At 45.6% G+C, this 22142-nt stretch overlaps 1 protein-coding gene across 1 annotated transcript in view; it reads right to left on the reverse strand.

Annotated features, from left to right (window-relative positions):
• LOC135827912 (protein draper-like) overlaps positions 1-21849 on the reverse strand; it is a 44829-nt gene extending 22980 nt beyond the window's left edge. The window contains exons 1-12 of the mRNA XM_065340349.1: positions 21756-21849; positions 21322-21444; positions 16617-16739; positions 16007-16129; positions 15224-15346; positions 14614-14736; positions 12601-12723; positions 12058-12180; positions 9953-10075; positions 9354-9476; positions 7410-7532; positions 6048-6218 (exon numbers count right to left, since the gene is read on the reverse strand). Of these exons, the coding sequence (XP_065196421.1) occupies positions 6048-6218; positions 7410-7532; positions 9354-9476; positions 9953-10075; positions 12058-12180; positions 12601-12723; positions 14614-14736; positions 15224-15346; positions 16007-16129; positions 16617-16739; positions 21322-21444; positions 21756-21849 (1495 nt within the window). The remainder of the gene's footprint in view (positions 1-6047; positions 6219-7409; positions 7533-9353; positions 9477-9952; positions 10076-12057; positions 12181-12600; positions 12724-14613; positions 14737-15223; positions 15347-16006; positions 16130-16616; positions 16740-21321; positions 21445-21755) is intronic.
• Positions 21850-22142: the final 293 nt, after the last annotated feature.

A 22142-nucleotide genomic window follows, 5' to 3' on the forward strand; every position in this document is an offset into this window, starting at 1 on the left:
ATCAAGGTGGATCCAATCACTTTTATCCCCGCCCAGTTGTTCGTTGGTTGAAGGGTGCGCGCGCGCAGTTCAACATTAAAACTCTGCGCGATGATCAAGGAGCCCGCCGCTCAGGATGTGAAGCGGGTAAAGCGGTGACGTGAGTACTACATCTCTTTGAAACGTATGCGATTCATATGAAAACCGCTAAAGATGATGACCATGGACCCCGCGTCACGTCGCGGGTTCTAGTTGATTCCAGAAACTTCCGCCTGATCGGAGTAGGAAACCATCGGCATTTTGCTACTCTCTCTGATTGCTGCAGACCGCGCGTGCGCGCGTACTCCTCGTAACCTTTTGACCCGCGTACGCGAGGGTTCGGGTGCGCTTTTGATGTGTATCCTGCACGCAGGTCTCGTTTTGACTGGCTTTGTGGTTTGATGCGTACAAACTTGAAAATTTCAAACTCGTCGGGGCAAGTGGTGTGTACGTATATCGAATCAATCTTCATTTCCTCAAATCATTTCGTAGTGACGGTGTTCCTTTTTTCATGTAGTCCTGGAATTATTTTAGCCTAGTCGTTTAGTCGGACAAGAGACGGACATCCCTCTTCATCTCCTTGCAGCATTGCTTCGTGCAAGGTATGTGATCGTCGGCCATTGCATGTCTATCGGATCGTAGTCTGATTCCATATATAGATGCAGATATTTATTTTTTCGTAATTTTCAGCGTTTGATTTATTTTTTCGTAACTTTTCATCGTTTACAGCTGCAACACTATCGTCATACATCTGCGCGTGTGAATGCACATGTGCATCTTACCTGGTGATGAGCATGACCCTCCCCCCGATTGAATTGTTGTATAAATTCATGCAAGGTAAGTAAAATAGTTTACTAAGTCTTGCTGTTAGGTAAATCGGGGGGAGGATTTTTTTCCACCGACTCTCCAGTACCTGTAGACACGTAGGTGATTGGGTTATTACGGACGTCATCAAAGAGTTGATGGGGGGTTGCGATGGTGATTGGGTTAGCATAACGACAGGATCTGTACACATAACAACAAGATTTGCTAATAGGGTATATAGGACCTGTACGCACACACACACATAATATAAGAATAACGATAGGATCTGTGCACGTAACAACTAGATCTAGGGCAAATAGGACTTGTACACATATAAGATGATTATTAGGGTTTGCTGAGTGTTGTTGTTGCCGTTGTGATCTGTAGTACCTGCACACATAAAAAGAGTAGAGTTGGCATGGTAATAGGATTGTCATGGTGATAGGGTTACTAGGGTTATCGTCTATCGAACTATTAGGGTTATCATCACCAGAAAAATTAGGGTTATCACCATGGTGATAGGGTTATCAGGAATATTAGGGTTATGACTATCGAGATTATTAGGGTTATCGCCATGGTGATAGGTTTAGGTGTTATCAGAAATATTAGGGTTATCACCATGGTGATAGGGTTATCATCATCCGGAATATTAGGGTTATCGTCATGGTGATAGCCCTAGGGTTAGGGTTATCAGGAATATTAGGGTTATCGTCATGGTGATAGCCCTAGGGTTAGGGTTATCAGGAATATTAGGGTTATCGTCATGGTGATAGCCCTAGCGTTAGGGTTATCGCCATGGTGATAGGGTTAGGGTTGCCAGGATTATTAGGGTTAATATGCCCCGATTTTTAGGGTTAAAACGTGCAGATTTAGGGTTAAATCGTAAAAAAATTAGGGTTAAAACGCCCCGGTTTTTAGGGTTAAATCGCATTACGTCATCGATGACGTCATGTGTAAAACGCTCCGATTTTAGGTTAAATCGCAAAAATTTACCGTAAATCGCAAAAATTTAGGGTTAAAACGCCCCGGTTTTTAGGGTTAAATCGCATTACGTCATCGATGACGTCATGTGTAAAACGCTCCGATTTTAGGTTAAATCGCAAAAATTTACCGTAAATCGCAAAAAATTACCGTAAATCGCAAAAAATTAGGGTTAAAACGCCCCGGTTTTTAGGGTTAAATCGCTATGACGTCATCGATGACGTCAGTGAGTTGGTACAAGCCTAATACTTTCTACTGTGCTGAGTCGAATGGTCGTGGTCCGAGGAAGCTGAGACGCTCCCTTCCTACTTGAATCCCAATCGAACTCGCGCACTTCCACCGAAACTGGGTGACTGCGCCCTACTAGATGGGGATTTGTATGCAAAATGTCACAAAAAGCGCCATTTCGTTCTTATAAAAGCATGGATGACCGCGATTGGCCCATATGTTGTAGTCTTTTGGACGCTGAGTCGATTGGCTTTGGTCCGAAAAGGCTGCGATGCAGCGTTCCTCCTTTATTCCCAATCGAACATGATTTGAACAAGCGGTCACGTGCTCCTGCGTACGCCAGTCACCTGGTCACCGTGCCTGCAGGGTACAACTTACTAGCCTGTTTGACCTTTTTTGGGTGCAGTCCTGTCACTCGAGTTGAACTCGAGTTGAACCTTGGTGTGAAAGTTGTCGCCTGCTGGCGTGGTGACCAGGTGATTTGGGCACCCAGGAGCACGTGACCGCTTGTTCAACCATGTTCGATTGGGAATAAAGGAGGAACGCTGCATCGCAGCTTTTTCGGACCAAAACCAGTCGACTCAGCGTCCAAAAGACTACAACATACGGGCCAATCGCGGTCATCCGTGCTTTTATAAGAACGAAATGGCGCTTTTAGTGAAATTTTGCATACAAATCCCCATCTAGTAGGGCGCAGTCACCCAGTTTCGGTGGAAGTGCGCGAGTTCGATTGGGATTCAAGTAGGAAGGGAGCGTCTCAGCTTCCTCGGACCAAGACCATTCGACTCAGCACCCCGAAGACTACAACTGGTGAAATTTTAATTTTTGCCTTAACTTCCCCTTTAAGCAAGAACGTCTAGTTACAGTTTTGTTTCCCTTGGTATAGCTAGAACTGCATTGGAATGGTTCACTGACTACCTCTCAGGGCGTTTCCAGAGTGTCAAAGTTCTGGACTCTGTTAGTGAGGCCGTCAGTTGCTCCTGTGGTGTTCCGCAAGGTAGGGTTCTTGGGCCACTGCTTTTTGTGCTCTACACTAGTGAACTCCACACCATACTGCCACCGTCTGTACAGCACTAAGACAGATGACATTGTCATCGACTGCTCCCATTCTGATCCTGCTGTAGTGTGCAGAACCCTCACGCAAGCCATGACAAACATTGCCACCTGGCTGGAGGACATTGGCCTGCTCCTCAACTCTTCCAAGACACAGTTGCTCTTCATCCGGCGACGAGGCGCGGCTGCAATACAACCGGCGAGAAACTTTGTGTGACCTCTACAGCCCAGTACCTTGGTTTAGTCCTGGATAATGATTTATCCTGGGCTCCACATGTGGAGTATATTGGTCGCAAGACAGTGCGAACAATTGGTCAGCTCTGGAGGCATGGACGATGACTGAGTTTGCTTGCCCGGCGAACGTGGTTCCTCAGCATGATCCTTTCCCAGCTGTGTTATGGTTCAAACAGTTTCTTTTCAGGACTTAGCGCACACCTGCTTGGTCTGCTTGAAAAGATGTTCAAGGCTGGCATCCGTGCCACCTTGCAACAGCGGCTCTTGACTCCAACTGCCCCGCTGCTCTCTCTGCTCAGCATTGTTATAGTCTACCACATACATATACACAAAAAATTGTCGTATTTGATCATCGATGCATTAACACCTCCTGTAGCCCCCTTCTTCAACAATTATTCACCCGAACGGCCACAGAGACTGTTCAGGAGGAGCAGCGCACCACACGGGGACAAGTGTCGAACTAGCTTCAAGTTCCCTTTATTGCGGGACGATCAACCATGATGTTTCGGGGAAGCATTCTCTGGAACGCTCTCCCCTCTGATTTTAGAGTGATAGGTGTCCCTGGTCCCTTCCGGAAAGCTCTTTCTGCCATTGATATACTTACTTTGTGAATATCCTCATTAAACTTTTATTTTCTTCTTTTGGTCCTTTCTGTCGTATATGAGGCATGGGCAGCAAAAACTAGGGTTAGGTGATATTTACCGAAAAAGATTTTTGATGGCTTTGAGCTGTCCACTAAATGAGTGATCTATGGGCCAAATTTTGGAGCTCTGGGCACCTTCCAAGATGGTAAAAAGAACGCCCGAAATGATGGGTGAAGGTCGACAAAAATGGTCAGCAAAAGGGCAACATGGAACGCAATTACAGCTAGCTCTAATGGAGTGGCTGAGAATAATTTAGCATATTTTTAGGTCTTCAGGGAAGCACAGAGTACTCTAGTTGATAGTATACTAACATTGTTCCCTGCACTTGCTGCAATGTTACTTGAAAACTCAATCCCTGTCATGCGCAGGTCTGGTGTTGTATGCAAACTTGTCAGACAGAAAGAAGACAAGCAACTGACGTTTTACATGACTGGGAAGAATCTACAACTTAGTCTACGACTAGATATACATGCTGGGCCAAGCCAGATACATCCACCAAGCATGTTTTGCTCTCCTACTCACAGCAGCTCATAGATACATGCATTATACTTTAAGACATGTTATTATAACGAGTCGCAAATTTAACAATTGTCCAAAATTCATAGGTTAACGAGAAGATATGTTAACAATCTTGCAGTATTCTGCCATATACACACACAGCATATATGAAGCAGTACGGCCTCAACGGATCTATTATAACGAAGAAATGTCATCCGTTAAAACGTTAGATTTGCGTCCTCGTTATATATACATGTCTTACAGTACTGTGACAAATTTCATGCGCACCGCAAGCGTGCAAGTATACTTGCAACAATTTTATTCTATCAAGTACGGTTTAGTTCATTCAGGGCTGTCTCCGTATCTCCTTATCCAGCTGCGAATAGTCGCCACAGAGTACTGAATCTCGTTCGTCACTCTCACCGCTGCTGTCCGCGTCGCCACTTCGTGTCACGGAGCTCTCAAACTCATCGTCTGCGCTGCCTCCGCTGTTGGCTTGTCATCTGAGCGAAACCTCTTCACTTTCACCTGATTTCTTCTTGCGGGAGACTATCACAGGCAGCTGAGTATCTCTAGAGATCCAGCTGTCAAATATTCTAGTCGCTCGTGCTCCACCAAGAATTTGTGACGGGATCGTTCCGCCAAGACATTATTTGTTCCGCTCTCTTTTGAGCGCATGATTTGCAGGCGCTACCCCGAGCGCAAACGCCTCCATGATGACTGAAAACGCCTACCTGGGCGTCCCAAGTGCTTGGCGGATAAACTTCAACTGCGACGACAACAAATTATATTGAAGCCACCAAGAGGAAAGCACTTTCAAAGCGATAGCGCAAGAAGTCTTTCCGCTTTGATCGCGGTGATTAAAAAACGACATCGGTTAGGTTTTTCGCAAATATTAGCATTTTGAAAAATTGCCAGGACCCCGGTTCTTGCTGCCAATGCCTCATATTATTATCATTTCTTGTTTTCCCTTGCATATCATCCCTTCATCATTCTGTGAGAACCTGTCCTATGGGCAGGTGAGAAGGCATCTCTGCCTGTTCATTTGGTGAAGTAAAATAAACAACAACAACAACACGGCTAAGGGACTCCCCCATCTATGCTTCTCTTGATCTCTTTAATAGTATTCCACTCAGCCTCCGGCAAATCAACCCCAGACGAGATTTCAAAGCAAACATTCTACCAATTGTCATCTCTTCCATATGTACTTGCTCACATTGCTCAGCACATCTATAGCTCCATTGCGCCCAGCCGATGTGATAAACTCCCTATTGCCATCGCTACTGCCTCAGCAAGCAGCTAAACTTTGATCTCTCTGTATCTGTTCCCCGTGCCTGTAATTATTTTTCTCTTATTGGCCACAGGCCATCGTGGGAATAAAAGATTTCAAATACATACACACACACACACACACACACACACACACACACACACACACACACACACAAACACACACACACACAAACACACACACACACACACACACACACACACACACAGAGAACTGTGAGCAGTATCCAAATTAGACTCGGAGAGTTTTGACCGACCTTTGGTCTATCTTTTCAAAATTCGGAATTTAATACTTACATTTTCCAAGTGTACGTCCAGACCTGCTGGATATTCCGTGTATTCCTCGCAGCTTATTGTTTCGAAAACGAATGAAAAAAGTAAACAAAGCCACTACCAGCACAGCAACAAGACTGAGAGAAAGACCCAGAGTTAGATAGGTATTCGACTGACTTGCGTTGGCGTCTGTTGCTGAAAGTCAGAATGCAACAGTTCGAGCAGACAAAAGGGCCGATAAGATGAATTCATCACTGACATTCATGCATGAATGAATACCAATCACTCAATGCAAACAAATGTTTCTAGCGCACAACCACCTCTCTGCTTAAACATACAACTACTATCGCAGATGCACAACCAGCAGTCCCGCACTTCCCATTCTCATACAGTTTCACAGTCACAGCTATACGCGCACAGGCACACCCCCAGCCACACCCCCAGCCAGTCACCCAACCACCACCCTCCAATCCACTCCCTGCACTGCAAAACACAGACTTGTCATGCTCGTATCAGTCGTTCGTACAATCAGGGAAGGTGCATTTCTTCTTGCCGGTGCCGGTGGTTGTGCTTTGGGAAAGAACGTTTTCGGCATGAAATAGTGCAGATTCATTTATGCTACAACGATGAGTCAACAACCGTGACAAGTGACAATACAACGAACAGCTCCCGGACCTAAAACGTTCAGATCCCGTAGTGTTGTGAACCTTGAACCGAAGAGTTGTGGCCGTGGTTCAAAGAGCCTGCATTGTTCTCCAAAAGAGCAGCGTCCAAAATATGCCATGCTGACACCAAAAATCACTATAATGGCAGACTACTGGAGTCGTTATAGAACAGCTTTTAGAGCACTCCCATCAGTCTTCTCCATTTCGCCGACTCTACTCTCCAGATATCTGATAATCATATCAGCCTCGCCGCTGCTGCTTCTTCATCAGTCGCAAACGCTGCAGGGCTCACTCTTGACCAGCCCGCTCGGCCATTTCTTCAGCAGGACACCGGAGTTCTCAGCCCAGACCGAACTCATGAAGGTCAGCCATGGCTGCATCCTCACTCTCACACAGAGTTATGTCTTCGTGGCCGCTTGTACCGACTACTATCGGTCGTCAAATCATTTGAAATAGCATTGACACTATTGATTTCCTGCAGTCCCTTTGACCTGGCTGCATGCTATGGCATTGCAGATTGTGTGGGGCGGCTGCATGACGTCATGGGCGCAACCCCCCCCCCCCCCCCATACTTAGTTTTTCGAACGGAAATATCTCAAGAACGCTTTGTTGAAGGCAGGTCAGACCAACAACATTGAACTCAGCGACCCAAAGTCCTGAAATTTAAATTTTTCTCTGAACTTCCCCATTAAGTGTGCCGATTCATAACATTATGACTTACCTGTGCAATGCGTTTCATTTCCCTGGTAACCAGTTGTACATACACATGCATATGAACCAATGGTATTGTTACATTGAGCGTTGACATGACAACCATGTGTTTTTGCTGTACATTCATTGGTGTCTGATATGGTGATACAGTGGACAACAGAATAGCACAACGTGCTAGTCATTGGGCACTTTCGACTACATGTTTGGACCCAGGTTTTATAATTCTCGAATGAACAGAATGAACGCATTGCGGCCATGTAGACAAACGACTACAGTGACATAAATCGTAAAAGGGGATCACGTGGGAGCCCGTGCACCCTCGCGCGCATGTGGACCTAGCACGGCGTTCACGTCGAGTGCGTCAATTCTGGAATTAGCAATTCTGGAATTACATGTCGCAATTCGGCCCTATCTTCAGAATTGACCAAATTGACGGAATTGCAATTGACGACAGATTTTGTGTAACTGAACGGCGCATCCACCATAAATAATTCGACTGTCGTGGACATGGAAATCCGGTCGCATGTCTAGTGGCCCCAGACCACTGACCATGCAGCCGTGGATAAGCGGTACACACATGCATTTATGCGCTGCAGCGCGCTGGTTGTAGCGGATCAGCATGTGCACTGCACACAGCGTTCTGTATGCGCTGAGTGCTCCGGCTCCGGTCAATTGACTGCATTTCTATGTTTCTATATCTGCTGCAGTAGAATTGACGGAAATGTGTGCAATCGAGCCCGCCCATTGTTACAGAGGCTTACAAAGCAAACGTTTGTGCGAATTTTCGTTTGACCTCACGAAAAGGGAAACTTCATGCGAACGTTCGCAGGTTTGAACGCAACATTTGAAGGAAACGCGAAACAAAACTCGAACTACAGTAAAACCAGGTTCAAGTGACGACTTTGGTAACGGTCTTGCAGACAGAGCTGTCATCATGGCATGGACTTACCCTCCACCAGCCGATAGATGCTGTCGCAGTCCGCACAATGGCAGCGGACCGACAGGCATGGCGTGGAGCCCGCCCCACCTAACAGGACTGATTCTCGTGATCCACGTGATTCCGCCAGACATGTTGTATGCATATTCTATTTTATTTTATACTTTGGATAAGTTTTCCATTAGTCCTATTGGTATTGTTGCTAATGGCTTTTGTTGATGTCACTTCTGTCATTTCATTGTATCGCATTACTCTTCAGACATCAATCCTGAATGGCATAAGCGAAAGTGGCACCCCCGCCACCTACGCGGACATGCTTTTAATAATAATAATATACTAAAGTGACCATCCCACGGTGCAAGCGAAAGCGGTCGTTAAAGCCAAGTGGTCTTTAGAACCAGGTCCCATACATTCGCGGCATATCGGATCCTGTACATACATGTACATATGCATGATTGTACATCCATGCACTCGTATTGACAGGCGTGGAGAATAGAAGACTTTCCTACAGGCAAAGCACACCTCATTCAAGTGCATGCAGTGCATCCTGCACTTTCACTTGTCACTTCTGCTGACTGCATGCACTTGCGTCAGAGCGCACTTCAACCCTGTTTGCGTCAACCCTGCCAGTGAAGATGACACTAGGGAGGTTTCGCTCTACGGAATTACGGAATTACTACAGGCTCTCATGTACATGTACTCTCTCCTTCTCAATCTACCCCCTCCCCCCCCCCCCCCTGTTCTTTCTCTTTCCCTCATACTTCCATTAAAAATGCTTATCTGCTGCGACCAGAGTGTGACAATGTCCACCATGCATGGCTGCTGCATGTTCCCTTTGCGTGCATCACTTGGCTTTTCGTAAAAAAAAATTATGTCATGCGGAATCTCTCTATCGTCTCAGATGTTTTGCAGAGCGAACATTCAAGCGAATTTTCCTTTGACGTCACGAAAAAAAACTACTTCGCACAAAAATCGATGGAGCAGTCAAGTGTGCCGAGTCATAACATTACGACTTACCTGAGCAATGTGTTCCATTTCCTTGGTAACCAGTTAAACATGCACATGTATATGAACCAAGGATGTTGCTACAGTTAGCGTTGGCATGACAACTATTTGTTTTTGCCGTACATTCATTGGTGTCTAATATGGTGATACAGTGGACAACAGAACAGCATAACATGCTAGTCATTGGACACTTTCGATTACATATTTGGACCCAGCGCACTTCAACCCTGTTTGTGTCAACCCTGCCAGTGAAGACGACACTTTTGGCTGGTTTGGGCCGCTGTGCGTAGGTCCTATATGGCACTTGGTACACTAAAAGTCGTTTGATGGCCGTGCAAGGTAGGTGGTCGCTGTATCCAGTGCTGTTTCTGTGTAGAACAGTCCGTGCATGAAAAAAACGGTCATTAAGAGCAGGTGGTCGTTAAACCCAGAGGTCGCTTACACCAGGTTTTACTGTATTAGGAATGGGTTTGCTCCCACACTGGAGCTCGCGCTATTCCGCCGACGACTTGACACTTGACTGCCGCAACCTCGCAACCTCTATTTTTACTGTACTGTACACAAAATCGACGAAACAGTCAAGTGTGCGGAGTCATAAAATTACGACTTACCTGAGCAATGTGTTCCATTTCCTTGGTAACCAGTTGAACATGCACATGTATATGAACCAGGGATGTTGCTACAGTTAGCGTTGGCATGACAACCATGTGTTTTTGCTGTACATTCATTGTTGTCTGATATGGTGATTCAGTGGACAACAGAATAGCATTAGGAGCCATTCGTAAATGTAGATATTTATTCCCGTAGCTATGCAGAAGACGTTACTTCAGTAACGTCTGGCGCTAGCCAGGGTCCACACAGCTTTAATTTGGTGTTTGTTTGTTTGTTTGTGTGTTTGTGTCACGCCTGGAGCTATCCCCTATCTTTCCCGTATCTGTCCCGTATCTGTGACTACAAAGGCTCTACAGGATTGTACATAACAGCTGTCCACAATATTTGCTGGCTCCCGTATCTGTCCCGTACCGTACCAATATTCGTCGTATTATGTATACGACTCCCTGATATAGAGGGAGATTTGGAAGAGAAATAGGGAGCGAGGAGGAAATTAAATTAGAATAGACGCCGAATAGGTGATAGGATGCGTCAGCAAAAATCTACTTTGGAAGAGAAATCCCGTCGTCTCCAAAATAAGCGTGAACGGGCGATTCAGTGCCGGTCACAGGAAACGTCGGAAGAGAGATTCCGTCGACTCCAGAACGCCCGTTATCGGCAGAGTCAGCGCCGGTCACAGGAAACGTCAGGACAGACATCCCGTCGAGTCCAGATCGCCCGTGATCGGCAGAGTCAGCGCCGGTCACAGGAAACGTCAGGACAGACATCTCGTCGACTCCAGATCGCCCGTGATCGGCAGAGTCAGCGCCGGTCCAAGGAAACGTCAGGGCAGACATCCCGTTGAGTCCAGAACGCCCGTGATCGGCAGAGTCAGCGCCGGTCACAGGAAACGTCAGGGCAGACATCCCGTCTAGTCCAGAACGCCCGTGATCGGCAGAGTCAGCGCCGGTCACAGGAAACGTCAGGACAGACATCTCGTCGACTCCAGATCGCCCGTGATTGGCAGAGTCAGCGCCGGTCCCAGGAAACGTCGGACGACACAAATGCAAGAAATGAGCATCAGAGGCTTAATCGTGCTGATTCGCCTCGTGCTACTGCAGCTGCGCACATGGAAACTGTGCGATGCATGTGAGAGCAAAAAATACCGATCGATTTTTTTTGAAAACTCCAATCGGCCAAAGTTTAATGACGGCGAAAAAGTTTCGTTTCGAGATCGGCCAAAGTTTCTCATCGGCCAAAATGTGTTGATGTACAGTATAAGAAGATCAAAAAGAAAAGAGGGAGCAAACCAAAAGTGGATGAAATTAGAGAAAAATATCAATCCGAAATAAAGTCTACAAATACTTTTGCCTAACTCATATTTAAACTGATCGAAACGTTTTTGCAATACAATGATGTGGCGAATCAACGGAAAAAAACATTTCCATTAGTTTAATAACATGTACGATGAGGTAGGCAAAAAAGCATAGCGTAGGGCCCTGAGCTTCCAAGCTCTCTCGTTTAGAAACCAAAACGAGTTGTTCAAGGGGAATATCAGTATTTTACGGATGATCCTTAATGTGCAAGTCATTAGAGATGTTCCGCACTACGTGAAGTTGAGCAACCTTACGTTAGTAGGCGGGAAAACCCGTGAACTCGCGAGTTTGCACTTAACCTATGGAAAGTTGTCTATGTATAGTACATACGTAGGGCTCTGATAACGGAGGTGCTCCGTAAGTGTATTGGGGTGCAAAATTTTGACTCACTCCCTAGGTCGACCCGGTCGTACACTGCCGCGTTCCGAGTTGCCAAGGGCAGCTATATCATTCGAAAACTACATATGGCGGAACACAGACCGGCATGGAGCGTAGGTTACACTTTCCATAGATCGACTGCATTTGTTACTAACGTAATTATGTCGTGCGGAACCTCTCAATCGTCAGAGATGTTTTGCAGAGCGAAAATTCAAGCGAATTTTCGTTTGACATCACGGGAAGGGGAACTTCATGTGAACGCCCGTGGCTTTGAACGCGAAAGTTGAAGGATAAGCGAAACAAACTTCAACTAATGTGCACAAAAATTGATGAAACATTCAAGTGTGTCGAGTCATAAAACTACGACTTACCTGAACAATGTGTTCCATTTCCTTGGTAACCAGTTAAACATGCACATGTATATGAACCAGGGATGTTGCTACAGTTAGCGTTGGCATGACAACCATGTGTTTTTGCTGTACATTCATTGTTGTCTGATATGGTGATTCAGTGGACAACAGAATAGCATTAGGAGCCATTCGTAAATGTAGATATTTATTTAGAAACCAAAACGAGTTGTTCAAGGGGAATATCAGTATTTTACGGATGATCCTTAATGTGCAAGTCATTAGAGACGTTCCGCACTACGTGAAGTTGAGCAACCTTAAAGTTGAAGTTGAGCAACCTTACGTTAGTAGGCGGGAAAACCCGTGAACTCGCGAGTTTGCACTTAACCTATGGAAAGTTGTCTATGTATAGTACATACGTAGGGCTCTGATAACGGAGGTGCTCCGTAAGTGTATTCATGTGGCTTTGAACGCGAAAGTTGAAGGACACGCGAAACAAACTTCAACTAATGTGCACAAAAATTGATGAAACATTCAAGTGTGTCGAGTCATAAAACTACGACTTACCTGAACAATGTGTTCCATTTCCTTGGTAACCAGTTAAACATGCACATGTATATGAACCAGGGATGTTGCTACAGTTGGCGTTGGCATGACAACTATTTGTTTTTGCCGTACATTCATCGGTGTCTGATATGGTGATACAGTGGACAACAGAACAGCATAACATGCTAGTCATTGGGCACTTTCGATTACATATTTGGACCCAGCGCACTTCAACCCTGTTTGTGTCAACCCTGCCAGTGAAGACGACACTTTTGGCTGGTTTGGGCCGCTGTGCGTAGGTCCTATATGGCACTTGGTACACTAAAAGTCGTTTGATGGCCGTGCAAGGTAGGTGGTCGCTGTATCCAGTGCTGTTTCTGTGTAGAACTGTCCGTGCATTAAAAAAACGGTCATTAACCCTTTAGGGCCCACAATTATTTCAAGAAATGCACTGCATACGCGAGCCCAGGTACTTATCTGGTCGTAACTTTGGTGTCCTTTGGCAGATTTAGGTGATCTTGGGCTTTCTGGAAAGCTCTTGGCCAGAGGAACACAGCGATAGCCAGCAATACATCACTCGATTCACAGAACCAGCGCCGCAGCGCGATACGGCGCTCCAAAGCCAGCATTGCGAGCGCCAAACTCAAATTCTCTGCCATTTCAACAAATTGCATCGCAGATCGCTCAAATTTTTTTACTGGAGAGCTGAGAAACATGCCTTTGCGATGACGTGAACTATCTGTAGCTGCGTGGGCCGCGAGTCAGGGAAAACCCCTAAAAACGAGTTCAAAATGCACACGCTCGAGTTGACTCTGCTGAGCAATTTAGTTCGAGTCTCGTATCTCCGCTTTTCGAACTCGGATCGCTTTTGGGTTTTTTCGAGCCGATAGCTGAGACAATTCTAATGTCGATAGCCGTTTCGATTGTCCGATTTGGTCAAGAAACGGCCGAGTTACGCCAGGTTCCGCTTTGAAAAGTATGCACTGTACACTGGTACGGATATATCCGTACTATGGGCCTCAAAGGGTTAAGAGCAGGTGGTCGCTAAACCCAGAGGTCGCTTACACCAGGTTTTACTGTATTAGGAATGGGTTTGCTCCCAAACTGGAGCTCGCGCTATTCCGCCGACGACTTCACACTTGACTGACTCACAACTGCCGCAAACTCGAACCTCTATTTTTACTGTACTGTACACAAAATCGACGAAACAGTCAAGTGTGCGGAGTCATAAATTACGACTTACCTGAGCAATGTGTTCCATTTCTTGGTAACCAGGTGAACATGCACATGTATATGAACCAGGGATGTTGCTACAGTTAGCGTTGGCATGACAACCATGTGTTTTTGCTGTACATTCATTGTTGTCTGATATGGTGATTCAGTGGACAACAGAATAGCATTAGGAGGCATTCGTAAATGTAGATATTTATTTAGAAACCAAAACTAGTTGTTTAAGGGGAATATCAGTATTTTACGGATGATCCTTAATGTGCAAGTCATTAGAGACGTTCCGCACTACGTGAAGTTGAGCAACCTTACGTTAGTAGGCGGAAAAACCCGTGAACTCGCGAGTTTGCACTTAACCTATGTAAAGTTGTCTATGTATAGTACATACGTAGGGCTCTGATAACGGAGGTGCTCCGTAAGTGTATTGGGGTGCAAAATTTTGACTCACTCCCTAGGTCGAACCGGTCGTACACTGCCGCGTTCCGAGTTGCCAAGGGCAGCTATATCATTCGAAAACTACATATGGCGGAACACAGACCGGCATGGAGTGTAGGTTACACTTTCCATAGATCGACTGCATTTGTTACTAACGTAATTATGTCGTGCGGAACCTCTCAATCGTCAGAGATGTTTTGCAGAGCGAAAATTCAAGCGAATTTTTGTTTGACATCACGGGAAGGGGAACTTCATGTGAACGCCCGTGGCTTTGAACGCGAAAGTTGAAGGACACGCGAAACAAACTTCAACTAATGTGCACAAAAATTGATGAAACATTCAAGTGTGTCGAGTCATAAAACGATGACTTACCTGAACAATGTGTTCCATTTCCTTGGTAACCAGTTAAACATGCACATGTATATGAACCAGGGATGTTGCTACAGTTGGCGTTGGCATGACAACTATTTGTTTTTGCCATACATTCATCGGTGTCTGATATGGTGATACAGTGGACAACAGAACAGCATAACATGCTAGTCATTGGGCACTTTCGATTACATATTTGGACCCAGCGCACTTCAACCCTGTTTGTGTCAACCCTGCCAGTGAAGACGACACTTTTGGCTCGTTTGGGCCGCTGTGCGTAGGTCCTATATGGCACTTGGTACACTAAAAGTCGTTTGATGGCGGTGCAAGGTAGGTGGTTGCTGTATCCAGTGCTGTTTCTGTGTAGAACTGTCCGTGCATGAAAAAAGCGGTCATTAAGAGCAGGTGGTCGCTAAACCCAGAGGTCGCTTACACCAGGTTTTACTGTATTAGGAATGGGTTTGCTCCCACACTGGAGCTCGCGCTATTCCGCCGACGACTTGACACTTGACTGACTCACAACTGCCGCAAACTCGCAACCTCTATTTTTCCTGTACTGTACACAAAATCGACGAAACAGTCATGTGTGCGGAGTCATAAAATTACGACTTACCTGAGCAATGTGTTCCATTTCCTTGGTAACCAGTTAAACATGCACATGTATATGAACCAGGGATGTTGCTACAGTTAGCGTTGGCATGACAACCATGTGTTTTTGCTGTACATTCATTGTTGTCTGATATGGTGATTCAGTGGACAACAGAATAGCATTAGGAGCCATTCGTAAATGTAGATATTTATTTAGAAACCAAAACTAGTTGTTTAAGGGGAATATCAGTGTTTTACGGATGATCCTTAGTGTGCAAGTCATTAGAGACGTTCCGCACTACGTGAAGTTGAGCAAGCTTACGTTAGTAGGCGGGAAAACCCGTGAGTTTGCACTTAACCTATGAAAGTTGTCTATGTATAGTACATACGTAGGGCTCTGATAACGGAGGTGCTCCGTAAGTGTATTGGGGTGCAAAATTTTGACTCACTCCCTAGGTCGACCCGGTCGTACACTGCCGCGTTCCGAGTTGCCAAGGGCAGCTATATCATTCGAAAACTACATATGGCGGAACACAGACCGGCATGGAGTGTAGGTTACACTTTCCATAGATCGACTGCATTTGTTACTAACGTAATTATGTCGTGCGGAACCTTTAAATCGTCAGAGATGTTTTGCAGAGCGAAAATTCAAGCGAATTTTCGTTTGACATCACGGGAAGGGGAACTTCATGTGAACGCCCGTGGCTTTGAACGCGAAAGTTGAAGGACACGCGAAACAAACTTCAACTAATGTGCACAAAAATTGATGAAACATTCAAGTGTGTCGAGTCATAAAATTACGACTTACCTGAGCAATGTGTTCCATTTCCTTGGTAACCAGTTAAACATGCACATGTATATGAACCAGGGATGTTGCTACAGTTAGCGTTGACATGACAACTATTTGTTTTTGCCATACATTCATCGGTGTCTGATATGGTGATACAGTGGACAACAGAACAGCATAACATGCTAGTCATTGGGCACTTTCAATTACATATTTGGACCCAGCGCACTTCAACCCTGTTTGTGGCAACCATGCCAGTGAAGACGACACTTTTGGCTGGTTTGGGCCGCTGTGCGTAGGTCCTATATGGCACTTGGTACACTAAAAGTCGTTTGATGGCGTTGTAAGGTAGGTGGTCGCTGTATCCAGTGCCGTTTATGTGTAGAACAGTCAATGCATGAAAAAAACGGTCATTAAGAGCAGGTGGTCGCTAAACCCAGAGGTCGCTTACACCAGGTTTTACTGTATTAGGAATGGGTTTGCTCCCACACTGGAGCTCGCGCTATTCCGCCGACGACTTGACACTTGACTGACTCACGACTGCCGCAACCTCGCAACCTCTATTTTTGCTGTACTGTACACAAAATCGACGAAACAGTCAAGTGTGCGGAGTCATAAAATTACAACTTACCTGAGCAATGTGTTCCATTTCCTTGGTAACCAGTTGAACATGCGCATGTATATGAACCAGGGATGTTGCTACAGTTAGCGTTGGCATGACAACCATGTGTTCTTGCTGTACATTCATTGGTGTCTGATATGGTGGTACAGTGGACAACAGAATAGCATTAGGAGCCATTCGTAATTTTAGAAACAAAAGTAGTTGTTTAAGGCGGGGGCGAGCGCCTGTTCGTTTCTCGAACAATACCAATGCACAGTTTGTATGTGTGGGCACATCCAGCTAGAAAAGAAAAATCTATACTATGTGCTGTATGTATGTGTTCGTTTCTCAGGGAGGGGGGGGGGGGAGGGGGGGGGGGGTGGGGTTGAAGAGAAATGACTATTTTTCGTGTCTAAACGAGAGAGCTATGCTTTTTTGCCTTGATGACCTAGACAAAAAAAGCATAGGGATATTATAAATTTGAAACTCGGATGTTGAGCCATAAATAAATGTAGAAAGGAAAAGGACATAATATGGATACGAGTTAAGAGTAACTCTCCATCACTGTAACTGGATACTATAATACAGTCAGAAAGTGTAATAACTAGGCACAAAACTGACAAGAGTACTGAGACATTCGACGGCCTGACACCTAGCTTCAACACATCTCCGTAGCGCTAACCGACAGCCTTCCAACTTGGAAGGTTCAAGGTTATGGAAAGACCAAAGAGGGGAAGGCAAGCGTTACTCTTAACTCGTATCCATAATGTCCTTTTCCTTTCTACATGTTATAAATTCTTATAAATTTCTACTTTTTGTTTTTACTGGGATTCGAACCCGCACTATCGCCCTGCATGCATCCCCGGACCCCCGATACACTTCGCATACATACTAATTCTTCCAAGTTGCTTCACGTTATGATCTTGTATTTGAAAGCCCTATATGAATATGCATTGTGGCCAGGCGTCTTTGATTGTACGGTACGGGACAGGTACGGTACGGGACAGGTACGGGACAGGTACGGGACAGGTACGGGAAAGGTACGGGACAGGTACGGTCGAGGGTAATACGACACCATCTACCGCCTTGATGACGGCAAAAAAAGAATAGGGACGTTATAAATTTTTCAATTTTCCTATTTTCAGGCATTACCAGGGATTCGAACCCGCACTATCGCCCTACATGCATTCCCCCATACACTTTGCATTCATACTCATTCTTCCAAGTTGCTTCACGTTATGATCTTGCGTTTGAAAGACCTATTTGAATAGTGCGGCCAGCTGTATGTGGCCAGCTGTGTTTGATGGTACGGTACGGTACGGGACAGATACAGGATAGCGCCAGGCGTGACACAAACACACAAACAAACACACAAACAAACACCAAATTAAAGCTGTGGGGACCCTGGCTAGCGCCAGACGTTACTGAAGTAACGTCATCTGCATAGCTACGGGATTAAATAACAGTATTTGTTTGAAGAAGAGGTTGGTGCGACTTCGGTGATAGTAGGGGAAGAGTGTGTTGCTCCCTACATGGGAGCCCGCGGTTTTCCTGCCGACTTGAATTCTCACTTGACTGACTCATGACTGCCATCCAGAGCACACGAGAAGTCCATCGAACCGTCCACTTGGCAAACCTGCAAGAAAGCACCACTCCCTGCTCAATACACAGTGTTTCAGTCGGGAGTCAGTCAATCAGAATTCAAGTTGGCAGGAAAACCGCGAGCTCCCACGTAGGGAGCAACACACTCTTCCCCTAGTATTTGTTTGTTTAGCTTTATTTTACTTCACCAGAAGCACCGTCAGGCGAAATTACTGGTCAGTCGGCGTCACGCATTTTTCACAAAAATTTGCGTTTCACCTGCTGGGAGAGTATGCGTGTACTCGAGTCTCATCCTGAGCACGTTTTTTTTCTTCTTTTTTTCAGCTCCAGTATACCTGTATTTTTCATTGCAAAGCCGTCCTCGATTGTTGTGTTCGTTGTTCAAACGAAGTGGACATTCAATCATGAAGGCAGAGGACATAGGAGCCTGATTGGAGTTTCTCGTGGCATAGGACGGCCACACAGAGACACTTTGGGATTTTCTGAATATAAAATACCGTACGCACGATGCTGAGATCAATTTGTGCGATATCAAATTGTTTGTGATCTACCACATCGAGCAGAACGGGATCCAAACACAAGCTTACCGACGGTTAGGCTACCGACCTGACTGGACAAATGATCCCTGGCTTCACCAGACGCCTGACGTCGGACACCATGTCCTTTGCCGCGACGTCCATCTCCAAAAAGAACTCCATCTTCGTCGTGAAAAGGCTTGAAATACTCAATATTCAACCGAGATTCGCGGTCTCACCCTTTCTCAGATCGAATCATTTTTGGTTGTAGCAGTTGCAGGGCAGATCCCCGCCACTACTTCAACAGAAGATGGCTCCAAAGCATACCTGGAACAAGCCATATCGAGGTTGCAAGCCACCCCTCTCAGCACTTTTTTTGAAGAAATTCGAAATTTCAATGGTGGAAGATATACTATGAAGAGAATTTCAAAAAGTATATTTCGCGGAGCGATCGCTCAACCTACGTCATTCAAACTTTGCAGGATGGTTCAGACGTACATGCTAGGCATGGAACCACAGAAGATGATATCATAGTTGACACACAGAGTCACACACACAGCAGATTCGTGTGCACAGATACTAAATTAGTGGACGTCGTCATCTTCTTCCCGCTGATCTCAAATGTACGATGACGTGCTATTTCGCCTGGCGAGGTAACATCTGCCTTCTCACTGGGCGTACTGCCACAGTTCTCGCAAAATGATGAAGGTGGTCATATAAGAAAAGGAGGAAGAGGAAAATATAATCATGAATAAGGCACTAAGAGAAGACGGAAACAAATCAATAGGGGAGTACTACAAGTAACTTGAATTTGATGAATTTTTTCATGAAAATAATGCAACGGATCCAAAGGTTCCAGGGTTGAGGGAATATTTACGGATGACCTCTAATGTACAAGTCATTAGAGGCGTTCCGCACTACGTGAAGTTGAGCAACCTTACGTTAGTGGGCAGGAAAACCCATGAACTCACGAGTTTGCACTTCACTTATGGAAATTTGTCTATATAGAGGACGTACGTAGGGCTCTGATAACGGAGGCGCTCCGGAGGTGTATTGGGGTGCAAATTGTTGACTCACTCCCTAGCTTGACCCGGTCGTACACTGCCGCATTCTGAGTTGCCAAAGGCAGCTATGTCATTCGAAAACTACATATGGGCCTCAACCAGCGAAAACAGCCCTTAGGGTCAACATTTTCAAAATTCCTTTTTGATTAGAAATTTGTTGAAACACATCTTCTGAAGGACCTCAGCCAAGAAAAAGTTCAATATTCCGATTCAAAACGGGTGTATACACCAATATACAATATGTACTCCAAATTGGTGCAATGTATGTATACAATGTATGTGTACAATGAATATTCAGCATTCGAAGGTGGGTAGGCAGCTTGAATACTTTTTGAAATAGTGCAGTAAGCAGCTATTAGACACCCTTAGCAAAAAACGTTATGTTGTAACGGTATTATCGTAAGGGGGGAAATACCGTGATTTGGGTTCGACCTTTAGCAAGATGCACGCTATTTTTAGTAGCTTTGATTTCGCGCGGTACAACCATTTTTGTCACCATATACGCGATACAAGGTGAAATGCGTACGGACTATGCAATATTTGGCCAAAACCGTTGGTCACAACGATAAATCAGCCCCCATAACGTTTATACGCTGCAGCTTCAACGCTATTTGGGTGATCAAGGTACGAGTACCGTAAAAAATAGCGTTACCGTTGTTTGCTAAGGGTGTCTATTATGACAAAGAATAGCTGAGGAGTGCGGAGAAATGATCGACATATTCGCAGCTGCATCCTGCGTGGAGTCGTTCCGCAATCTCGTCTTTCATTTCTTCCTCCGCAGCTGAAGACACGACGTCGCTGCCTTCACTAGCCCCAGACTCAGAATTTATCTCAGACGACTCCTCATCTGCCGACTCTGACGAGTCATCGGCCACCTTGAGCCGCATCGCAGCAGGAGATGACGGCTGAGATTCCGCCTAGCTGTCGACATCGATGTCGGAACCAAAGAAGGTCTCATCCTCACTCTCAGAACTTCAGCGGCTACTTCAGCATCCACACCCCAGCAGGCTCGAGCTAGCTGTACACAATGACTGCCGTGTGTGCTCTGCGAACAGCTCTGGCGTCCGCAGCCATCGCAACAAGATCAAGGAACACTGGAGTCGCCACACGACACCACTTCAACTTCAAATTAATTACTTCAAGCAAGGAGTTCAAGAAGTCGCCGCGCTGTTTGCAGCGCGATCAAAAAATCGTTGAACGTCACAAATCAACCTTTTTCTCGAAAAAATTACGAAATCTCTAAGGGTCGTTTTCGCTGATTGCGGCTCATATGGCGGAACACAGATCGGCATGGATTGTAGGTTAGACTTTCCATAGATCGACTACATTTGTTACTAACGTAATTATGTCTTGCGGAACTCTCTATCGTCAGAGATGTTGTGCAGAGCGAAAATTCAAGCGAATTTTCGTTTGACATCACGGAATGGGGAACTTGGTGTGAACGCCCGTGGCTTTGAACGCGAAAGTTGAAGGAAACGCGAAACAAACTTGAACTGCTTCGCATCAAAATTGATGAAACAGTCAAGTTTGCCGAATCATAAAATTGCGACTTACCTGAACAATGTGTTCCATTTCCTTGGTAACCAGTTAAACATGCACATGTATATGAACCAGGGATGTTGCTACAGTTAGCGTTGGCATGACAACCATGTGTTTTTGCTGTACATTCATTGGTGTCTGATATGGTGATAAAGTGAACAACAGAATAACATTACTTCCTCCGTATACAAAAACTTCGTGACTTTTTAAGGCTGCGCATAGCTATGGAATTGTTTAGCTTGCCTTAGAATAACACTCGTGGCATTGTTTTTAAAACCTATTTATAAGGTATATACAAAGACAAAAAGCAACTCAGACGAATGATATTGAGTTTATTCCGAGTCTTCATCAAGTTATGGCTCAACCTGCTGCTTCTCCCACAGCTGCTGCACCTGCCGTCGCTACTCCTGCGCCCGAGAAGTGTCCATGCAAGGCAACGGCCAACTAGCCCGACATGATGCAAGCCATCGTCTTTGGTGCCAAGCGTGCTGCGACGTCCATATGCACGCCGACGGACAACTCGCCCCACATGATGCAAGCCATCGTCTTTGGTGCCAAGCGTGCTGCAACGTGCAGGTAGACTAATTCCGGTATGGCATTTTCTTTCCTGTCTTCCTTCAGTCTTCCTTTTCGCGAGTGTGTGAATCCAGTTTAGTTGGGTAGACGTCTGATCATGGTGAGCCACGGTCTACCTAACTAACCTGGAACAATGTGTGTGAGAATCGAGTTTTGGGTTGAGAACAGTCTTCGAGGGCAGTTAGCTTTTTCGAGCTCCGTAGTTTTCTCAGGTTTTGTAGTAGCCAGCCGGCAGCAGTCCGGTCTGGAGAAGGGTAGGT

The sequence above is a fragment of the Sycon ciliatum genome, chromosome 12 (genome assembly GCF_964019385.1).
Source record: "Sycon ciliatum chromosome 12, ocSycCili1.1, whole genome shotgun sequence".
Lineage (NCBI taxonomy): Eukaryota > Metazoa > Porifera > Calcarea > Leucosolenida > Sycettidae > Sycon > Sycon ciliatum.